The sequence below is a fragment of the Elephantulus edwardii genome, unplaced genomic scaffold, assembly GCF_000299155.1.
Source record: "Elephantulus edwardii isolate Elephantulus edwardi_28Jun2011 unplaced genomic scaffold, EleEdw1.0 scaffold00059, whole genome shotgun sequence".
Classification (NCBI taxonomy): domain Eukaryota; kingdom Metazoa; phylum Chordata; class Mammalia; order Macroscelidea; family Macroscelididae; genus Elephantulus; species Elephantulus edwardii.
This window is the reverse complement of record NW_006399809.1, coordinates 6,193,740-6,218,534: the sequence shown is the minus strand read 5'-3', so window position 1 is coordinate 6,218,534 and position 24,795 is coordinate 6,193,740. Positions and strand designations below refer to the sequence as shown.

Genomic DNA, 24,795 nt, shown 5'->3' with positions numbered 1-24,795 from the left:
TATGGATATAATCCTGTCACTCACGATGTTGTACTTCAAGATGGATCTAGAAATTACTTTTTTACCTATAAAGGCAACCCCATTTTTCCTTGTCTTTTCATCTCCAGAGTAATATATCATATGGTCATCAGACTCAAAATGCCCCATGCCAGTCCATCTATTACCAAAGTCAGATGGATCTTGGAAGAAAGTAGAGAGTACAAGTGGAGTGTCTATCTGTGTTTCATTGACTATGCAAAGGCATTTGACTGTGTGGAACACAATAAAAATGGGAATCCCAGGGCACTTTATTGTGCTTATGCGAAACCTACACTTGGACCAGAAAGCAATACTCAGAACGGAGCAGGGAAACACTGCATGGTTCCAAATCAGGAAAGGAATGCATCAGGGTACATCTTGTCTCTATACCTTTTCAATCCATATGCAGAAGAAATCATTAGGGAAGCAGGGCTTTATGAGGAGGAATATGGCATCAGGATTAAAGAAAGGCTCATCAACAACCTACGTTATGCAGATGACTCAACCTTGCTAGCTGAAACTGAAGAGGATCTAAAGCACTTGCTGCAGAAGGTCAAGGACTGTAGTCTTCAAGATGGATTGAAGATCAACACCAAGAAGACAAAAATTCTCACCACCGGGCCAAATGGTAGCACCATGATAGATGGAGAAGAGACTGAAGTTGTAAACAATTACAGCTTGCTCAGCTCCACAATCAATACTCTTAACACCAGCAGTCAGGAAATCAAAAGAAGAATTGCATTTTGACAATCTGCTGTCAGGGACCATTTCAGAGTACTGAAAAACAACATCAAGCTAGACACTAAAGCGTGCCTAATCCAGACTATGGTCTTCGCAATTACTTGCTATGCAGAGGAGAGCTGGACAAAGACTAAGGATGAAAGAAGAATTGGTGTCTTCGAGTTGTGATGCTGGAAGGGTATTAAACATACCATGGACTGTCAAGGAAACAAATAGATCTGTCTTGGAGAGAGTGAAACCAAGCTTCTCCTTGGAGGCTAGGATTCTGAAGCTCCATCTTACATACTTTGAGCACGTGGCCAGGAGAGACCAGTCCCTGGAGGAAAACATCATGCTCAGAAGGGTGGAGGGACAGCACACGAAAGGAAGACCCCAGATGAGATGGATTGATACAGTAATTGGGCAATGGGGTTTGGTGTGTCAGAATTAGTGAGACTGGCTCAGGACAGGACAGGGTTCAGAGCTGCTGTCTACAGGGTCGCTTAAGGGTCACAAGCGACCCAATGACACACAACACCACCACCAACACCAGAAAACTAAAAATCTAACTCCCACAAATATAAAACATCATCTATAGTCCCAACCAATAAAAGTGTCACTATTAAACAAACAAAAACCCAAAACAAAACCAAAAACCACAAAAAGAAAAACCAAAAGCAACACAAAACAAAAACCGAAAGGATGCTACTTTTTAAAAAACCTAGCAATAGACCACAAATAATTTCTTATTTAAATATTTTTCAACACCATTAAGTTCTTTGATGTCTTTATAATATTTCACACATGAATATACCAATATCTACTTTAATGTAGTAAACTTTTTCTTTTCATCTGTATTATAAGCAATAGCCCATACCTGACACTTTTAGACTCTGGTTTCCAGGACTGATAGAACACTGGGCATGCACACTTTTACAAGGCTTTTGTTTCATCTGTTTAGTATACATATTCAGACTGTTCCTGGTATCACCAATGCAGCACAGAAACACACGTAAGTTCTTCACTCCTTAGCCCAGGACTTGAATCCTTGAATATGGCTGCATAAGTGTCACTTTGAAGTGACCTGCCATTTTTCCTCCACCTTCACTGTTTTATATCATTTGTTGCTTGTTCTTGTCATACAATCCCTTCATCCTCCATTTACACAAAGTTCTCCTTTCTGGAAGATTATATTTTGAGGGAAACTACAAATTACATAGCGGGGGCACCCTACACAATGCAGACAGAAAAAACTCTTTTAATGTGCCCACAAAAGTACACAAGGAATAGCATTTCAAATGGTTTAAACATTAATAATACAAAAGAAACCAAACAGAATTATTCAAACTGAACCTGAAAGACTTTACACAGGCCACTCAGGCTCTATCAGTTCCACACAACAGCACATCGCACACCTCTCTAATGTCATCTCCTACTACTCTCCTCCAAACTTGCTCTATCCAGTGTGGAAATAATTGCTTCCTCAATTATTAAAATAATTAATTATTATTAAAATAATAATTAAAATAATTGCTTTTCCTCAAAAGCAAACCCATCACACTCCTGCCTCAAAAATTTTTTATCTCCTGTTTGCTCTCCATGACAGTTCCTGTCTTCAATTCTGCATAGCTGTTTCTTTGCGGAATTTTAACTGGATATATTAATTTTCTGAGGTGCTATTCTTGACCCTCTTTACACAGAAGCATTCCTATTCCAACCTGTTCTGTGTTTATATGGTTTAGATGGTCTCCTGGACAAGGATCAACACAGACAAAGTGAATTTTTCAGCCTGTTTACTTTTTGACCATGATCACTTTTCTGCACTAAAATGTGAACTCCCTAAGAGAGGGCCTTCATCTATTAGCTTACGTATCCACAACAGGAGACTACTACCAGGCACACTATAGTTACTTGGTAAATATTTGTGGAGCAAATGCATGAGTTAGGTAAAGAGTTGGCTCTTACAAACACACTATTTGTGGTTGTTTCTCCCTAGCAAGGTTGCTCTATCTTGAGAGGAAATTTCACATTCTAATCTTCAACTTACTCAAAACAATACAGTAAGATATTGAGAGAAGAGCTCAATAGAGAACTAAATGACTGAGAAGAAAAGAATTCTCTAATAAAATAACATTTATTATACTGAAAACATTTTATATGACTTCTATCTTAACTTGGGCCCAGGGAAAAATGCTTAAGATTCATTTGGTTGCTGTAACAAATTGCCATAAACTTGGCAGCACATGAAACAGAACTTTTATTCTTCCACAGTTCTGGAAATCAGTACTCAGAAACATTTCACTGGGCTGAAATAAAGGTATTGACAAGGTACCCGTCCTCCCGAAGCTCTAGGGGGCAACCCATCCCTTGCATACTTGCAGCTTTTAGGAGTTGTGAGCACTCCTTTGTCCCATCATTTTTACCTCTGTCTCTGTGGTCACACTGCCTTCTCCACATCTAGGACAGTAGCATCTTTCTCTTTTTTTGTCTTTTTCTAAGAATGCTTGTGATAACACTTAAATATAGCCTGAACATTCAGGATCTTCTCTCCATTTCAGAATCTTCAAAGCAATTACATCTTCTTCCAGATAAGGCAATAACCATCATTTAACCATACAAAGTGATACTTAAAGGTTCCAGATATTAGGAACTGGCATCTGTGGGGACCATTATTCATTATACTATAGAAAGCATGTCTGACAGCAATCAGTAAGCGTATTGTGTGTCCCTAAAGATTTTTCCCCTTTGTTTTTAATAAGAAAGAAAAACCCCCACATGGCACATGTGACAAATTTGGAAAAATATAAAAAATATAAATTTATTGGGTAAGTGACCCACATGGAGTAGGAAAGCCGAGCAATCATTTTTGTTATCTTGGAGTAGTGGGCACAACTTCTTCTCCTTCACTCTAAAAGTGTGATTAGAGCTATGTTCACTTAGCACATGAGAATAACTACCCCATGTTCAACTAAGGGAAAAAGCAAAGAGAATCTAAACAATACCAAACTAAAGGTAAAGAGAATCTTGTATCAAATGTAGTTAACAACCCTTGTTTTAATTATAATAATCTGATTGTAATAATATCTACATTAATCATTTGTACACTTCCTTCTTCCAGAAAAGAGTGAAATTTTAAATAGCCATATCTTAATGAAAAAACAACTGTTACAATTTTTTCAGAGCTTAATGTAATAACAAGACAACTTTACAATTTACTGAGTGTTTAAAATAAACAAGGTTTTGTGCTAATCTCTTTAAATACCTGCCCTCTTTAATTTTTTCCAAATCTCAAAATGTGAAAATTAATACTATCCCTATTTTGCTAAAAACAATTCCAATTTTTAGAGAGAATTACAAATGAAATAAATGGAAAAGTTAGAATTATCCCAGGTTTATCTGACACTAAAGGCTGAATTCAACCTATTAGGTTATTATTATTGTTATTGTTGTGACATTTTCTTTTATTATTAATACGTTAGCTAATTTTTATATTAAGCCACATATCTTTGAAAGGCAGAGACAAAGTTCTGCTCTTAAATCATCTAATGCAAAAAAAGCATTCAGTACACATGAAATGAGTGTAAATGAGTTTGGAACTCCAATGTAGACAAGCAAAACTTCACTTATCCAGGCACATAAGGGTCAGGTAATTTATACATCATAAAATATACCCAATCTTATTAGTGACTGTTTAAGTCCCAGCTTCTTCTCCATCAAACAATTACCAAGCAAGAGGGATGATTTGATTTTAATGTTCTATCTCTACTATCAATAATTTTAATGATGAAACTAAGGATCAAAGCAAAAGGGGGAAAAAGAATAATAAAGAAGAGAATCTGACTAGCCAGTAAAACCAGCCACATATGGCTTCATAAATAGGTCAGTTTGTATAGATGAAAAGAAAGAATATATCTTAAAATAAAACCCTGAGCATTAAATGATTATCTGAATACGACCTTAAGGTGAAAATACTCTGGTTCTTAGAAGCCATTCAAGAACTCCTACTGCTTTGGATCATCCTCAGTGGGTCTGAAATAACAGGGCTTATTACAAAGAAAAGCACAGCCACCTTGATAGAAGCCCCCCAGCTGATAATCAGTGTCACGTCGTCCTTCCAGCAGAGGCTGCAGGGGTACATATCTGGGCGAAGACTTATATCATCTCGGGGCACATTGGTGATTCTCTGCTTTGAGGTGATGTCAAAAATCTTCACACCCTGGAAAATAAAGTGACATTATATTTCCTCTGTGTGGGAGAAGTAAAGTAAAAAAAAAAAATTATTAACAGCCACTGCTGCACACTACCAGTAACTAGCACTACAATATATTGTCTGTGTTTACTTGCTAGTCGTGCAAAGGAAAATACTGCTCTGAATAAACCCTCCTGCACACCAAAAACAAAAGAAAAACATTCTTTTTGGACAAAAGAGATTTTATGAGGGGTGGCATGGGCTACTAAAATCCTACACAAACTTAAAACATAAGAGAGCTCAACAAGTACATTTCCAAAGTGATTGATTGACAAGAAATATTTCTAACTATATTATATCACTACAAAACAGGGTATGTTTTTCAGAAAAGCTCAGAATCTTAAAAATCACTACTACACTGTAAAAGCTATGCTTGACATTTTTAAGTTCTTGAATGGAAATGTCTAGCAAGTAGCTAGCTAAAAATAAACATGTATTGGTTTATTTGTGCATATAAACCAGAGAACTAAGAAATGTCCTGAATAACAAGAAAGATTCTGGGAGAGTTCTATCACTTAAACTGAAGTAGCTTATTACATTAATAAATTTGAAATTCTTAAGTGCCCTGTGAACTTGGGAAAAAACTCCCCACCATGGCTCAATTTTCTGTTGGATAATAGAAAGGCCGACAAGGTGGAACTGCACTCAGTTTGAATCCTGAGGCTGCTCCATGGAAGAAGGATGGACAATCCCCTCCAATGCAATTTACTGTCATTGAAAACCTGATGAAGGGTCAGCTATGAGTCTGTTTTGACTTGACGTTACATAATCAGTTGGGTTTGACTTGATGTTACATAATCACAACAATAAACTGACTGGTAACATCAGGAGACACTCACTCCTTAAAATAACCAGCCATTCTGCTACGTAGATCTTATTCTGGACTGTTAGAAGAGTGGACTGGGGGGCGGGGGGGGAGGAAATTATGCAACAATTAAAGGGTTTTTGTTTCCAAAGAGAATAGTGAATTGGGGGGGGGGTGTAAGGAGGAAAATGTATAACAATGAATGAATGGAAATCCAAGTCCACTATAAACTTTGGTTAATATCTCAAAAAACCTGCCATCCAGGTTCCAAAAGAGCAGCATCTGCTCAGGGATAAAGCCCTGAGGGCATTAACAGAAATGAGAACAATCGGGGGACAGTGTGAAAAGTGTAATTATATTGTGGCTACTGTAATTAATATTCTAAAACAAAATGTGGAGGAATGGCTAAATAGAAAACCAATCTGTTTTATAAGCTTTTACTGAAGTCACAATAAAAAGAGAACTAAATTATAACTTAAAATTCTAAAAGACACTCAGGTGTCAAAGAGACATTTCCACAAACTTTCTACTAACCTCAAATCATAGCAAATTAAATCATATATAAGTACAGACCAAAACTTATGATCTTTTATTTTTAAACCAAATTAGTATTTTTGCCTGTGATTAGAGAGTAACACAGAAATCTGGAATAATCTGTGCTTGTTTCAAATCATTTGCTATTTGCCATTGGCTAATGTTGCTGTATGCTCTTGACTCAGAAGTGACCCGTAGCTGACCCTCCAGTGGGTTTTCAGAGGCAATAAATTGCATGAATGAAAAGAGACTGCCTGTTCTCTCACAGAGCAGCTAGTGGATTTGAACAACATGCTTTGGGATTGCAGTGCAGCTTCTTACCGCCGGGCTACCAGAGCTCCCTACTGGCTAATAGGTAGAGAATATTTGCAAGACTATATCCCAAATGTTTTTAGGTTTCAGTAAGTTAACTATGACTCTTAGTGGTCTATGGATACAATCAGAACCTTGCCCTATCTTGCAGCAACCTCAGGATGCTCTGTCATAGTTAAGTAAAGCTTTTTCATCATTAAGCTAACGTTCGCAATATCTTCTTCACATGCAGGTTTCTTATACTTTATAAAGAATCCATAACATGCTCAGAATCACTTTGTTATGGAAGTCAAAACCCCTCAAATATCAATTGTATTTGTACGTTTTAGAAATGCCCATCTCAGTGAGGAGGGCAACTGCTCTCGTGGTTACAGTGACGTCAGCTCAATCCCACCCGAACATAAGTATCAGACACAAAGACTCGCTTTACCATGTTGTTGGCCCAGGCAATCAAGTGGCCTCGCCACTTCATGCTTCGTATGTTTCCTTCCCCTTCATGCAGAACAGAAGACTTCCATCTGTTCATCCAAGACCGTTCAAACAGCAGCAACTAGGAACAAAAGCCAGAAAAACAAAATCTGAGAAGCAGAGAATCACATATTAGATCTTTACCATTTGTATCTGTCCATGTGATAAAATGACAATTCAATCTCAATTTTTTACTACATATTTATATTAATATATGAATTGCAATTGGGAAATATTACTTGCACATTTTATCTAATACTTGTGTACTGAAGTTACTATAACATCAAGCCACAAGATGGCACCAAAACACCAACAATCATGAAAATAATGTACATTTTTGTTACCCCTTTTAGTCAAGATAGACTTAGTTGATTTCCTAGCAGGTTTTCAGAGGCAGTAAACTGCATGGGAGGAGACTGCCCATCTTTCTTCCAAATGCACATTAGTGAATAAAAAGTTGTATATTATGGAAAATTATTCAAATGATTACCTAAGAATGAATTTAATTTTATATCTTGGAAAATCAAAACTTAGTACTTTCCCCCCTTCGAAAGAATATATATTAGTCATAGACTGGACTGCAATAATTAGAAGCAGTAAATGGACTGTATTTACCACAGTAATGTAAAACAAAACAAAATAAACAAAGGCCAAAATTTTGAGCAATAATTCACATTACAAAATAAAATAATTTTGCTAAATAATTTAGGGTTCTTTAAAAAAATCATAGCAGTAAAAACTAAAAAGTTACTTTAGAAAGAATGGATAATTTTTTTAATACCACATTAAAATAGACAAAATCACTAGCACTGATGAAGTAATTAATGAAGTATTATGGACATAATGAAACATTTTCTTCTGGACTCCAATTTATTTACAGAAGGACATATCTACCATATACATCCTCAGGAATGCACTCTTGAAAGACATATTTATCTTATACAGCAAAAGTTGTATATAATAGCTTTATTAAAGCAAATGTTGATAACAGATTCCATAACAATAATACAAATCTGTCATTAAAGTAATTCCAGTTCACTCTACCACAGTTTGTGCCTTAAAATTGTAGTGAAGTAAATGAATTTCCTATGGACTGCCAAAAGAACAAACAAGTCTGGAGGAAGTGAAACCAGCGTGTTCCTTAGAGGCAAGGATGGTGAAACTTCATCTCACATATTTTGGGTATGTTGTCTGGAGGGGTCAGTCCATGGAAAAAGATATGCTGGGAAAGGCTGTTGTTAGGTGTTGTCAAGTATGACTCACAGCTGACCCGACCGTGGATTTTTGCACAGGAGGAGACTGGAATCCTTCTCTTGCAGAGAATGATGGAGGGTCAGAAAATGGGGAAGACCCTCAACAAGATGAACTGATACAGTGATGGTAACAATGGGCTGGAGAATATCAGATATGATGAGGATGGCACAGGATAGTGCAAGATCTGCTGCTCATAGCATTACTCTGAGTAGTGGTTGATCTGACAGTACCTAACAACAGCAATAACCCAAAAAGAGAAAAAGAAATAGCTGATAGAGGGAAAAGATCAACTTTCTATTTTTATTTCTAATTTTTTCAATTGATAGGCTTTTAATTATGGATCTTTTTGTACAAGTCACTTTAAAAATATTATAATTTGTGGTGTTAAGGGTTTACTGATGGGCTTCTAGTCATTGACTGACTTTGACTTTACCATACGGATGGGTGGGAACATGTGACTAGGATGTGGTGGTCTATCCATAGGGTGTTTGGCCAGACTTGGGTCATTGAATGGAGTAGATTCAGAAGCAGAAATTGGGGAATCTTAACACTAAAAAGTCAGAGGAAGCAGCACACGTCCTTTGGGACCAGAGATTTCTACACCAGACAGACCAAGATCAACAGAAGCAGAACAACAGACTGGGCGAAGAACCAGAGACTGACATGAGACACAGCTGACTTGGGATTGCTGTCCCAAGAACCAGAGACAGACGTCTTTACCCAAGCCTGCTGGAGAACTGAGGGAAGACACCGTAACAAATGCCAAACTCACTGCTACAGAGTTGATCCTGGCTTCTAGTGACACTTCACTGAGTTTCTGAGGCTGTGAATCTTAACAGGAAGAGACATGACCAACTTTCTCCTGCAGGGGACCTAGGGGATTGAATCTGCCAGAGTCCGTTGGTTAGCAGTGCAACACTCTACGGACTACGACACCAGAGATCCTTTACAGGGAAATGGACATTCTTCAGGTACTGAACAGCTAGCTCTGAGGCCATCTTTCTGGAAGGTTCTTTAGCACTATAGACACAAAGCCTTACAATATTGCTTGAGAAAAATCTACGAGAATTTACACTAAGAAAATGATTATAAAAATGGGCAAAGGTATATGTAAAGTTATGTACAATAGCCAGAAATGAACTGACAACTGAGTAAGAGTTACTGTTGAATGTCACTGAATTGATTCAGACTTAACAACCTGTTGTGACAGAGCACAACTGCTCCTGTAATCTTTCTTGGCTGTAATCGTTGTGGAAAATAAAATATAATTTAAAAAATCCATTATTTTAAAATAATTTTATGTACATTTATTAACACAAAAGGATGTATTAAATTAAAAATAATGCAAGCTCATAGTAAATAAAATATTCTCTGAAGAAATAATGTGCATGCACATATGATATCATAAAATATGTAAGATATATAGTAATAATTGTAGCAATGAATGACAGGAACTCTACACTAAAAAGTAGAGTGATTATCCTTACTGAGTCTCTTTGAGTTATTTGTGAATAATTTTGATGATGATAATAATAATGAGAATAAAAATGTATTCTCCTATCTTAATAATCAAGACAATGTAGGGAAATAGTTAAATATAATAGTAAAATGATATAAAAAATTCACTAGAATTTAAAGAAGGCATTTTAGAGGCATACAGACTATGTATTGGAATTAATTCACACATAACTATTTACTTTTAAAAAGAAAAAATAAATTTCTTCAGGAAATTATTAATAAAGTCTTACTGTGTTTCCAATCAAACTCTAAATTTTCAGGTGACAACTTCTATCGCATCCAGTGTGGAGCTGACCTCCCTTAGTCTCCTGCTCTCATTCCAATGAGAACTTCTGGCAGAGGGTGGGAGAACAGTCAGAGAATTTTCAACTTCCTTGTATTGATTCTGAGTTTCCAAAATCCTATTACAATAAAACATGTAGACTCTGTTTTATCCTGGATTCAGGAAAATAAGGAATCTTCTTTGTTAATGACAGTTTTGTAGTATGATTGACATAATTCACTGTTTGCCTCCGACGTGTGCTCCAAAGAAGGAGATGGAGGGGCTGGGGGTTAACATATAAACTTCAGTTGAACAGGTTTGTACCTAATTTTCAATTATACTCTGTGACATTGGTATCTGTATTGAGATTATGTTGAACCTGTAGATTGCGTTTGGTAAGTTGTAATTTTCAGTGTTCAGTCTTCCTACCCATGAACATGACTATTGTTCCATTTGACTAGGTCTCTTATAGTTTCTTTTAGTTAATTAATAATTAGCTAACTATTGTTTCTTTTAGTTAATGCTGACATTGTAACCTGTCACTCTGCTGAACTGGTCTACTAGGTTTAAAAAGTTTTTGTTGCATCTTTAGGGTTTTTGATGTATATTATCATCCATATGATGGAACACTATGTAGCACTAAAGAACAACTAATTTAAAAATTACTATACAACATGAGCGAGTCTAGACGACATTATGCTGAGTGAACTTTAGGCAACATGCCTAAAGTATGTGAGACGGAGCTTCAAAATCTTTGCTTCCATGGAACAGCCTGGTTTCCCCCCTCTTGAGGACGGACTTGTTTGTTCTCTATGCAGAATGTTTAATATTCTTTTTCAGCACCACAACTCAAAGGCATCAATTCTTCTATCATCCTTAGTCATTATCCAGCTCAGTCACAAAATAACAAGTACTACATAATACTACAACTGTGGTAACAGGAGGGTAACTGAAGGATGAGGTGGGGGAATGGGGAGAACAGAAAGTAAATGGACAAAGAGCTATAAATAAGTAGGACAAGGGAGGATCAAAAAAGAGTAAGCAATGCAAGGTCAATACAGCTACTACAATTAACAAATAACAACAGGGTATGTATTTCTGCTCAAAGGGTGAGGGGAAAGAGAAGAAGAGGGTGCAAAAGAAGAGAAAGAAAAAATATCACCAGGACAGCAGAGAATAGAGGACAGAAGAAGGTGTGAAGGAAGGAACAGGCAAGGTGCATTTGAGACTTGATGAGATGGTGATAAAAGGCATTATATAAAACACAATGTACATGAAAAAAATACATGCAAATAATTTTTTTAAAGCAGCTGTTTAATTTATTCAGTTCATCTTCCATGTCCCGTAATATTGAATTGTCATTAGCACAAAATTAAGCACAATTTAAACTCAATGGGAGCTAAGTACCAAGAGAGGAAAAACTGTTTCCAAGCGGTCAATTTTTCTGTTGTTGCTGTAGAAAGTATTTTAGGGCTTTATTTCTCATAAATTCACGTTCTGGCAGTCAGCACTCTTAGGACTTGTATTTCAATAGGATCTCTCATATCCTCAGCAATATACTTTACTCTCCTACATTTGTGTTGATAAATCTAGTATTTTCCTACACTTCAGACTGGTAAATCCACATCCAAGAATCCCCACAAATGTGATAGGGCTGTGATGAAGCCATGGATTCTGATAGCTCCCCACCATCATTACCCACCATCCAGTTTTCCCTAAAGAGAGAAAGCAAATATGATTGACTTGTTTATAATCATCTATTTATTTTCCAAGCATTACCAGATTCCTCAGGCTTCCTAAACACAAATAATCTCTCTTTCCCTTAGCAGCAACAATGGCTGAGCAGTGGCATGAGTCCCTGAGAATAACTTAGATACCATTAGCCTGTGTTCCCACGGGAAGGAGTGTGGGGCTTGAGGAAACCAAAGAGTCTGCACTAACGGTAAAACTGATAAATCAGAGGAGACTGGGAACTCAAGATAGTAAATAAAAATAACAGAGGAAGAAAATATTTAAGCCCAAAGAATGAAAATATACCAATAAGATTTCTTCAAACAGAAAAAAGGTTGAGAAAACTCATAATAGGATTTAAAAATATAAAAATGGGAGGGGGAGAATGACAACTAACAAAGTATATTGAAATGGTAAAAGAGAAAAAAGTTAGAAAGCAGGAAATGAGCAGTGATGGGGGCTACTGCTGAGCAGAGGAAAAGAATCTTAAATGTTGGCAGAAGTAGGAGAGTTGAGGAAGAATCTAGTGGAATAGCAATCTGACCTGCCTTGCCTGTTGCTCTGACTTCAAATGCAAGGCTTTGCTAAATGCTCCCCAAAGTGGTTGTTGTTCCATCATGGAGGCACTAATAGCAACAATACAAGAGCTGTACAACAGCTCTGAATCTTTCTCTATCTGGAGCCAATTTCATTGTCTCTGACATTACCGTAGTTACTGAGTCAATCTATCTCATCTAGACTCTTCCTCTCCTACACTGACCCTACACCCTTCCAAGGACTGGTCTCTCATGGCAACATGCCTAAAGTATGTGAGACAGAGCTTCAAAATCCTTGCTTCCATGGAGCAGCCTGGTTTTACCCTCTCCAGGACAGACTTGTTTATTCTCTTAGCAGGATATGGTATGTTTAATATTCTTTTCCAGCATCATCAGCTCAAAGGCATCATTCTTCTTCTATCCTCTTAGTCATTGTCCAACTCTCTGATATTGTTTGATAATTTCCACATTCAGTTGTATCATCTTTGGGACATTTTTAAATTGTGTTAGCAGTCAATGTAAGCTGATTTAACTGTATCTGATCTCCTTTACAATCAGCTTGGTGGGAAGCCTCTGTGTGGGCAAACAGGATCTGGTGGGCAGGCCTTGGTATTTAAAAATCAGTTTAGCCCTGCCTGTGCATGAGCCTTTAGCTTGGCAAAGTTGGATCCTGGTGGGTATGCCTTTGTGCTTTACTTGAAAGTCGGGGTAAACTGTTGGGACATTTCTAAACCAAGTGTAAGGTGATTAACTGTATTTTATCTCATTTACAATCAGCGTGAGTGGGAAGCCTCTGTGTGTTTTTTATTAGAAACTTAGAAATGGCAGACAGATATAGATCTATGTATCTATCCACTTACATATGTTTAGTAATGAATTTTACCTGGTATTGTGGGGTAGGCTCCTATTTACACTACCAATATTCAATCTGTGTACATGCAAACTTACACTACAAATGTGATTCCATAATGACTGATAGCCGAAAAAAATACTATTAAATTTTTTTCTTATGAACCTAATAGACTCAACAGAGCTAGCTGTGGCCTTGTGGCAAGGAGATATTCTGCCAGCCTGTAAGTATGTAGATCAAATCCACTAGCTCTCCAAAAATGGGCAATATCCTGCCTTGTGATTTACTGCCTTTGAAAACCCACTAGGGGGTTAGCTAGGAGTTGGTTCTTATTTGATTGTACATAAAAACAACAAATTTTAACTCTCAACATCTCGTATCTGTTTTCTAAATCTGAAGCTATCAGTAGATACATTTTCCAGGATTGAGCTCAGGATGGTTCAACTTAAATTATATCTTTAATTTTAGCTACATATAATCTCTATTGTAGATGAGTGAAGAAAGATCCTTATAGAGAAAACACACAAAAAAGAAATACTGCTCAGTAGTCTGGACTACTATAAAACCCTACCCGGACACACAAGTTTATGCATATGAACCAGTAAGGCACTAAAGTAAAGAGAAAGCAAAAGGTAAACGGTCAGGTGAGGCGTAGGGTAAGCAGGGCGATGGCAGAGAGAAAAAGCGTAGCACTGCAGAATAAACTCTGTTAAATGAAACTACACTCAAGCTTTACAACCCAGCCTCTTGTAGCCTTTATAAAAGTTGAGACTAGGCACACTGGCCCATTGTTGATACACTCTTCTTGGAAGTGGAAGGAAGAAATTAATGGCTTGAGAGACTATTAACACTTATGTGGTAGTTTATAATCTTCCTCCCCTATACATTCCATCCTCTACAGTCTCATTTAGATCCCTATATAATGTCTCTTTAGGAATAAGAATAATTATTCTAGATTTAATCAAAACAGGAGAAAATGCTGTAGGCTATTCAGAATGCAGCAATAATTCACACTCAAACTGACAATAAAGCTCAAATGGACAGTCTTCTTTGTCCTGGAGTCTTTGCTAATATAAACTGCCCCAAGCAAAGAATACAATCAGAAAAACCACAAAGGAAGATGTATAAATGCCTAATACATAAAAACACTCAATCACTAATAATTCAAGGAAGCTGTGAAATAGAATAATCTTCCTTTGTGCGATAATTTGGCAAAGATGTGGTAAAATAAGTACTCACACACAGCTGGTGTAAACTGGTCTGCTTTTGAAATGGGATTTTCTGTGGTAATATGGACAAAAGGGGTAAAAAAATCCTACTATTTTTATGACACCTTAATTTCTACACTAGGCGTCAATCCTTAGAAAACAGTCAGAAATGAAGACAAAAGATGTAAAAACATTTCTAAGTTCATTAAAACATGCTTTATGGTAAACAAAACAGGTAAACAACTTAATGGAAGAGTAAAAGGAGCATGGTTAAGGAAATAGCCCTGTAAGAGGGAATATTATGCAACCAATACCATACACCATTTATAGTTTAGTATTACCAGAAAATGAATAAAACTTATAATGTCCAATTAAAAGATCCAAAGCTGTTGTGGTTACTACAATGCTTTTTAGATCGTTCTATAAGCACACATACATATATACATTAATATATTTATTAAATGCAACCATATAAATATTTTGGAACTGCAAGAGAATGAATCTACCAAATGTTGGAGATTCATCTGTTTCAGGTGGAATAACAAAAAAAACAACAACAAGGCAGTTATGACCTTCAGGAGCTAGCCTGACACTCACAGAAAAGCCTTGACGTTCTCCTAGTGAACAGAAACAATTCCACAGAACATCAACATAAGACAGGACCGCCGTAGGACTATGAAGGATCAGAAAGAAAACAAGAACACTCTGTAATGACGTCTGAGCACAAAGCCCACAAGGACCAGTATCTTCCTGTTCAAGCTAACAGTGCTTCTTTTCCATTAAAACATTAATCTTGGAAAAAAAGAAAAACAAAAACACCACATGAATCTTGGTTTAGTCTACCCTATTTTGGACTCAACCTTGCCCTCTATTGATGAGCCATCCTCAGATCTCTGATACACACAAGTTCGTTTTACAAACACTGTGCCGATCTATTTTGTAAAGGGTCTTCCTCACTTTCGCTGACCCTACCATACCCAGAGTGAAGTATTTTTCCAAGGAAAGACTCCTCCAGACAACATGCCCAAAGTATGTTAAGATTAAGTTTCATCATTCTTGCCTCTAAGAAGCACCCTGGTTGAAATGACTCCAAGATACATAAGAAGCAGGACTGACCATCGATGCACTTCTGAAATAACAGGCCTTCGAATATCCTTCTAGATTGTTGTTGTTAGGTGCCTCTGAGTCCAACATGACTGAGAGAATCCATATGAACAGTAGTCCTAAATCCCAACAAGCAGTTGGCCATGGCCTGAATAAGACGCATTTCAGTTGTGAAACTGGCATCACTGATCTTTAAAAATTTGGAGAGGTCTCTGACTGCAGACTTTACTAGTGCAATACGTCTCCTGATCTTCTGACTGCTGGAACCAAGGGTGGTGACTGCAGATCCAAGTAAGATGAAGTAGTTGAGAGTCTCAGTCTTTTCTCCATCTATCATATGTGGCCTATTGATCCAGTAGTGAGCATTTGTGTTTTCTTGACGGTTGTACTCTTTGATCTTCTGTAGCAAGTGCTTTAAATCTTTCTCACTGTGAGCAAACAAGGCTGTGTTATCTGCATAACTCAGGCTGTTGAGGAGTCTTCCTCCCACCCTGATGTCATATTCTTCTTCATAGAGCCCAGCTTCTTGAACAGTCTGCTCAGCATACAGATTGACTACGTATGGAGAGAGGATATAAATAATTCTGATGCAGACCCTTCTTAATTTTAAACAATGCTCTTGCTCTGTATTTTCTAGATTCAGTTTATTCATAGATATGAAACCTTCTAGATTGCTGCTGTTGGCTGCCATCGAGTTGACTATAACTCATAAGAGACAGGAACAACAGATCTGAACTATGTCCTATACTGTGCCATCTGCACAATCTCGGACTCACCCACATACACTGCTGTAGTCACTGTGTCAACCCACCTGGTTGAGAGTCCAACATCCTGATTCCTTGAAACCTTACCAGCATCTACTCCCATGGTCCCAGATCCCAGAGTACATTAATTCCCTGTCATGTGTGTGATACCTCCCTTGCGGAACTTATTTTCAGAATTACAAGCAAGTAATAAATCCAACTTGTTCGACCCTGATGTGTTCCTAATTCTTTGGTTCCAGGACATTCATATGGATAATTCACTATTGCCAGACTCCCAGGTTGTCCCAATTTTAGTGTTATAAACATCAAAGAAAATACTGGCTGATATAAAAGATAAAATTAGAAGAAGGGGAAAAAAACAAAATAGTGACACAAAAAAGCACACAAATGCTTGAGAAAACACACACAACCTTGTTATTTGTGCTTGAGGTGACACACAGCAACCTTAAATGTAGCAGAATAAAACACTGACTGATCCTACATCCATCATCATGCCCATTAATGCATGTGAATCCATTGTTGAGGCTCTTGTATGAGTCCATCTCATTAAAAATTTTCTTCATATTAACTCTCTACCAAACAGGATATTCTTTTCCAGTGACTGGTCATTCTTGATAATGTACCTGAAGTATCCAAGACAACATTCTCACATCTAAGGAGCATTCAAATTGTTTTTCTTCTAACATCGATTGGTTTATTGTCTCAGCAGTTCATAATAAACTCAATAGCCTTCACTAACATCACAACTCAAATGAACCAATTTCAATGACAGATTACAAAATATTCCATGATGATACATAGAGATATATACAAGATAACATTTTTTTCCCTCTTAAAAGGCTTCTGTTGTTGTATACCATCAAGTTAGAATCGATCCACAGGTGACTCTATGGTGGGTTTTCAGAGGCAGTTAATTGCATAGGAGGGAGAGTTTCCATCTTTCTCCCATGGAGCAGCTGCTAGATTTGAACCACATGCCTTCAGGATTGTAGTGCAGCTTCTTACCATTAGGCCACCAGAACTCTGAGATGCCCATCCTTCTCCTATGGTTTAAAAACTGGGAATACTCATTTTCCTACCAAGTCTCAGTGTCCCATCTAAAATCAAGAGACAATACCCTGCATGAAACTGATACAAAGTTATGTTCAAGAAGCAGAGTCAAGAAAATACTAGTCCGACATGAAGATGGTTGAATATGCTTGTTGTTTACCACAGAGTCAAAACTGACCCATTGCTGACCCTCTGGCGGGTTTTCAGAGGAGGTTATATGCACGAAAGGAGATTACTCATCTTTCTCCTGCAGAGCAGCTGGTAGTCTTGAACTGCATGCATCTGGGAATGCAGCTCAGCTTCTTGCCACTAGGCTACCAGGGCTCCCTGAGTATGTATGAATGTTCCCTAATTAACAATGGCTGCAACTGTGATCTCTTGTTTTTTTATCTCTCATGAGAACAACTCATACTGATTTTCCAGTGATAGGCTGTAAATCCTGAAGAAGAAAATTTGCCCATCTTTTTCTCAAGGGGCCAGTGGTAGATTTGACTGCCAGAGATGAAGCCTTTGGGTTAGCAGCACAACCTCTACAAACTATGTCACCAACTTCATCTTAAAAGAGAGACAGACAGAACTTATGCTGACAGGAATAGAAAAATGAGATAGCCACTGTAGAAAACAGTTTGGCAGTTCATTAAAAAGTTGAACAGAGAACTATCACATGACCTAGAAATTTCAATCTCAGATACATGCCCAGAAGTAAAAGAAGGATTATAAACAGAAACATGTACACAAGTGTTCACTGCAGCACTTTTCACAATAGCCAAAGGGTAGAAATCTCCAAAGTGACCATCTACTGATGAACGGAGAGACAAAATATAGTTGTTGTTCCTTCTAGGTGCCATCAAGCCACCTAAGGCTCACAGCGATCCTATGAACAACAGATATGATCCTGCCCTATTCTGTGCCAATCTCACAGTCTCTGATACACTGAATGTCTTCCTCTCTTTCACTGACCCTCAGCTCTTTCTGAGCATGATGCCTTTTTCCAAAGACTGGTCTACTCTGACAACATGCCCAAAATATTTAAGATGAAGTTTCACCATCCTTGCCTCTCTAATTGCACTTCCTCTAAGAAAGGCATGCTTTTCTTTTGGCAGTCCATAGGATATTCAGTTGTTGGTGTTTGTCATCAAGTTGGAACCAACTCATAGCTGAACCTCCAGCAGGTTTTCAGAGGCAGTTAATCACAAAGGAGGAGACTGCCAGAATTCTAGGGCATCAATTCTTCTGTCATCATTATTCATTATGCACCTATGGCTTGGATCAGGTGCACCTTAGTCTTTCAATTGACATCCTTATTCTTTGGCACTTTGGAAAGGTCCTTGACAGCGGAAAGGTCCTTGACAGCATATTTTCCTAGTTCAAAATATCTTTTGATTATATGGCTGTTGTTACCATCGATGCTGACTGTGGATCAAAGTAAGAAGAAAGAAATTGTTCATAATTTAATTATTTTCTCCATTTACTATGATGTTACCTATTGGTCCAGTGAAGAGGATTTTTGTTGTCTTGATGTTAAAATGATGTTGCATTGAAGGCTGTGTTCTTTGATCTTCAACAACAAGCATTTCAAGTCCTCTTTATTTTTAACAAGAAAGGTTGTGTTGCTTGCATAACCTGTTGCTAAGTCTTCCCTCTAATCCTGATGCACAAAACGTATGTTCATACAGTGGACTATACTCAGCCACAAGGAGAAACAAAGCACTGGTACATACCTCCACAACACATATGAACAGTGGAAATACTCAGTTGTAAAAAGACAAACAGTACAGATTTCACTTAAACGAAATTAGCAAATATACAGGAACCTAAGCCGATGAGGTGTTAGACTGCTAAAGAAAGGTCAGCGATTTGAACTGATCAAGCCCAGTAGAAAGATGAGGCATTTTTCTCTCTTTAAAATTCACACCTTTGGAAATCTGAGGGAGTGCAGGTATAAGCTGGAGCTGATTTATGGTAGTGGGCTTTTGGTTTTCTACGATTAATAGTTACTAAGAGTACAAGGAAAGAGGACACGGGGGAGGTTTTGCTTAGAGGACAAGTTGGTAGTAGAATGATTTAGAAAAGAATAGTGAGAATGTCTGTACACCTGATGAATAGAATAAATACCGCTGAGATATAGAAATGGTAGAGATGAGACATTTTGTCATTGTACGTTTTCAGCACAATTAAGAAAGAAGATAAGAGTGCATTCCTGAGTTAATGAACACTGTGAAAAGAGGTTTTAAATTACACAGAAAGAAAACATGATTCTTGCACTGTCATTCACTATTCATTCACTATTCAAAATATATCTCACTAAAAAAAAGAATAATTTAAGGTGGTATGGTGCTTTCTCAAAAAGTTGCAAATAGAGATACCATTTGACCCAGCAATTCCACTACTGGGAATATCCCCCAAAGAGACCATAACTGCCACCCAAGCAGATATAAGCACACCCATGTATATTATGGCTTTGTTCACAATAGAAAGGAGTTGGAAACAACCTAAGTGCCCATCAACAAATGAATGCACAGAGAAGCTGTGGTATATTCACACAATGGAATACTATGCTGCATTAAAAAACAAGGAATTCATACAATATTATTCAAAATGGGTGGCCCTGGAGGACATTATGCTGAGTGAACTATCTTAGTCACAAAAGGACAAATACTGCATGGTGTCACTGTTGTAAAACAGAACTACCATCGGGGTTGGGGAGAGATTGAGAAAGATGGGTTCAATAATGTATACTGCATTGAAACAGATGAGGGAGAAAACTGTTTAAAAGGGATATGTGATTAGGTATTTTTGTCATGACAGGAGTCCAGAGTGAAGGCTGCTTAGTGGAGTGAACTTGGGGGGAGGGATTGTAAAACAATGAAAGAATTTTTCTTTTACTTTTCTAAGAGGGTAGTGTACTAGGGGGAAGGGTTGGGAGGAGAGAAAAGTGCAACAATGAATAAATGGAAATCCAAAGTCTCTGTAAATTTTCAATGAAATTAATAATAATTTTTTTAAAAAAAAGAATAATGAAAAAAAACCCCAAACCAAAAAATGTCAGATCAGCAACCCCCCAAAACAACAACTGCCAGTAAGTTGATTCTGAATCACAGCAACACTAGAGGACACATTGTCTAACTGAGTTTGTGCAAATCCGTATGGGACCAGACTGCTTCATCTTTCTTCTGCAGTACAGCTGGTAGCTTCAAACTAGTGACCTTCTAGTTTGTAGCCCGATGCTTAACCTGTTGCATCGTTCTTCAGAACAAGTACAATAATCCCAATCCCAATATAAAAAGTAATATATTCTTAGCAAGAAGAAAAAGGTAACGAGTGCTCCAGAAGAAAGATGATGGGCCCAACATCTGAGCTTAGGAACAAATTACAGCACACAGAAAACAAAGAGGGATTCCCAGAAACAGTAGGCAGAATAACTCTCAACAGAGGAGCCCTGATGAAGCAGGAGTTAACAGTTTGAGAGAAGATCTTCACCCTGAAACCTACAGCGTCCCTTTTCAGCAGGAAGTAGCTAAGAGAATACGCCATCCCCTTTTCCTTATGAATCAGGGTGAAGTCTCTCTCAGGGAGGAGTGATAGGGAATGGCAAAGGACACACTGACAAAGGAGATTAATCAGAACTGGCTCTGACAAGCACTGTGGCAATTGGACAATTAAAACAGACATTCGGGGTGGGGAGAAGAAGAACGAACTGGGGAGGAGGGTAGAGAAAACAGTGCAACAATGAATGAATGAAAACCCAAAATCTCTAAATGTTCATTAAAACTAATAAAATTTAATAATAATTTTAAAAAACAACAACCACAAAAAAACACAGTTTGGCTGCTAACTGAAGGGTTAGTGGTTTGAGCTCACCAGCAGCTCCACCAGATAAAACAACCCGTCAGACTTTGCAAAGGTGATGACCTTGAAACTATGAGGAAGTTCAATGTTGTCCAAGGGTCACTGTGGGTTGGAATCAAGTTGATAGTACTAACATTATGAATAGGCATTTGATTTAGGAATAAGGGAGGTCACTGAAGAAAATCACATTGTCAGGGATCTCAATGGCTCGCAGCAGCAGCAAAGATTTTGGGAGTCCTCCATATATGCACTGATATTAAGACAACAACAACAACAAAACCAATTAATATTGGAGACAATGAGGCTTAATTTTCAAAGAAATAAATTATTCTTATGAAAAACACTTGTAATCATCACACTATTTTTAGCTTCAGCCAGTTTAGCTATACAATGAAACTTGCCAAAATGCATCCTGCAATTTGGTTTTACATATTTTTAAAAGGCAACTGTTTGGAAGGTTACATTTTTGTTTTCTTTCTTATGCATGGATGGCTTTAATCAATTTTGTGTGTTTATAGCATGAAATTAATCTGTATGAGAGAAACAAAATTTACAACACTCTACTTAGAAGAAATAAAAGTTATTTGTTTACAATGGTTCATTATGTGACCATCAGTACATTAATTTGGTGATTGGCTGCAGTTTAATATCCAGTCGACCAGGAAGCCTTTTATCTTATATCCACTGTTACTGAGGTGATTCTGACTCATTACAACCCTACAGACAGAGAGCACTGCCTCCCAGGGCTTCCAAGGCGGTAATCTTTAAGGAAGCAGATTCCCTCTTCTTTCTCCCACAGAGCAGCTGGGAGGTCTGAACCAGTGACATTTTACCATCAAGTACTTTACCACTATGCTTGTAGCTCCTTTGAAGATCTTAGAAAACACGTATTAAATCTTAAAAATCCTTCGTTAATTCATTTGAGAACCTCAGTAATAAGCAATGTGAGAGACTAATTTATATGTAGGTCTACAATGAAGCATCTGACAAAACACAGAAATACAGGAGAATCAAGTATTGCCTAACAGAACAAGTGGGATTATGGATATCAAATCCTTTCTAGCCTCAAAAACCTCAGCTCCAACCTGAACAGAAGACAAAGCAAACACATGAGGAAGCAATTCTAAATTTGCAATTAGTTGTCACAACGATACAATAAGGCTCTTCAAATTGTCTAGGGAGGAAGAAAAGATTTCCATTGTTATATTAGTTTTAATTTTCTTCTGAAATGGAATGAAATTGCAACTCTGTTTGCAAATCACTGGAAAGTTACAAAAGCTAACTGATGCTAGAGGAGGCTTCTCTGTCCTTCAGATAAAATTTGCCACCAGCTTTCAGCCCTGAACAGTGAAACCTTTTCCTCATTTCATTCACGCCGGCCCCTTCCTAGTTTGCTGACTGATATTTTACAGCTTACAAAGCAACCTGTCCCTGTGGCTGAGTCCCCACATCCTGTCCCACCACAATGCCAAACAGCTGACTATCCTGTTTCTAAAAATGAGCTGTGCTGCAGCGTCCCAATGATTTAATAATTTGTCAAAGTCGTCGAAGCTGTTATTATGAAGTATATTTCAGAGTTCAAAGGTAAAGGTCAGAGAAAGCTATAGTTTATCTGCTGACAGAGAGAGATGGACAATTAAAAAAACAGAATCTAGTGCAGATCTGCTGGGACACTCATTTCTAAAATAAGAACCTCATTGCTATGCTCATGTACTAGAATTCTGGATACACAAGAAGGTTAAACTTCAAAAAAATAAAGAAGCCACTGTTTGAAAGTGCTCTCCAATGGCAGTTTCAAGAGATGGGCTTCCCCCCCCTTTTCTTTTTTTTTAACATAGAAACAAAACAGAATTGAGAATAAGCTTTTTATGCTCACATGTCAAGCAGGAGAGTTCATAAATCTAGAGATGGCATTCTACTACTAAGAAATTATCTTGAAAACCTAAAATAAAAGTTTATGCCAGGCAGAACTATAGTCTCCTATTCTGGGTCCCTGGTGGGTAAAGAGATCTCTCTAAAGATTTAAGATGCTAGATCATTAAAAAGGAAATACAGTATCTAAAATAACAACAATGTGTCAAAGTACAGTTTTAAGTTTTATTCTGCATGGCTCTTCTGAAATGTATGGTCTTACTACTTTATAAAAAACAAAACAAAAATGCTCTATTTTTTATAGGCATCTTAATGTTTACTCAAAACAGGAAAAATATTACAATGTTAACTCTCTGAAATATTAAGAAATTACATTGTGAATATCTCATTTTATGAGATCCCTTTCTCCCATTCAGCTTGAGACTCTGACACTTTAACCCACTGTTAATGAAGCTGACACATCAATATGAGGACTATTTAGCTACAGCTAGAGATCAGTGCTCTTCAGGGTTCTTATGCCTCTGCCCTCAAAGTTGATTGTGAGTCCTGGCGATCCCCCATTGGTCACCCAATCTTAGCAGGAGTAAATGGCCTCATCTTTCTCCCGTAAAGAGGCTGGTGAGTTTGAAGTAGCAGCCCAATACTTCATCTACTTTAGGCTAGCCTTCTTTCAATTCTTTATTTATTAAAAGTTCAGATAATAACTTCTTAGACAATATGTGTATTTACCCTCTCATGTAAAATTTTGTAGGTATTGCTGTTTTGTTGTTATTATGTCGAGTCACCTACGTCCCATAGAGGCCCTATCTATAGCAGCTCTGAACCCTGCCCTGTCACACCTACCCCCCGTCACACCTACCCCCCTTGCCCCAGTTACTCTATCAATCCATCTCATCCGGAATCTTCTTCCCTCCACCCTTCCAAGCATGATGTCTTTCTCTAAGGACTGGTCTCTCCTAGTCATGTGCCCAAAGTATGTAAGACAGAGCTTCAACATCCTAGTCTCCCAGGAGAAACTTGGTTTAACCCTCTCTAAGAAGAGAGGGTTTTCTTGGCATTTTATGTTCAAGATTTTCCTCCAACACCACAAGTCGAAGGCATCGATTCTTCTTCTGTCATCCTTAGTCATTGTCCAGCTCTCTGGTGCATAGCAAACAACTGTGAAGACCATGGGCTGGATTAGAGGCACCTTAGTCTCTAGACTGACATCATTGCTCTTCAGTACTCTAGAGAGGTCTCTGACAGCAGATTTAATATAAACAGATAATTGAGTAAACACTAAGTTTTACTACTAAGTACACTTGGATGTCTCACATAGTTTGGGCATATTGTTAGGAGGAATCAGTCCTTGAAAAGAGACATGATGCTTGAAAGGTGGAGGGTCAGCTCAAGAGAGGAAGACATGCAATAAAACAGTGCATCTGAGTCGATTTCAACTAACAGTGACCCTCCATCTGGCTTCCAATGCGGCTAGTCTTTAAAGGAGGAGATGGCCCATCGTTCTTACACAGACTCACTGGTATATCCAACTGCCAATCTTTAGGTTAGCAGTTTGAGGACACATTACACACTAGGCAACTAATGATCCTTAAATAAACTGAACACTATTAAAATTGAAACTCTGTGCTTCAAACAGTATCATTAATAAAATATAAAAAAATATACTGTCGTAGAGTGGATTATATTTGGGG

At 37.6% G+C, this 24,795-nt stretch overlaps 1 protein-coding gene across 1 annotated transcript in view; it reads right to left on the bottom strand.

The window, feature by feature from the left end:
* Positions 1-24,795, bottom strand: part of VPS41 (vacuolar protein sorting 41 homolog (S. cerevisiae)) — a 286,074-nt gene that overhangs the window by 112,850 nt on the left and 148,429 nt on the right. The window contains exons 8-9 of the mRNA XM_006887620.1: positions 7,069-7,188; positions 4,808-4,954 (exon numbers count right to left, since the gene is read on the bottom strand). Coding sequence (XP_006887682.1) covers positions 4,808-4,954; positions 7,069-7,188 — 267 coding nt within the window. The remainder of the gene's footprint in view (positions 1-4,807; positions 4,955-7,068; positions 7,189-24,795) is intronic.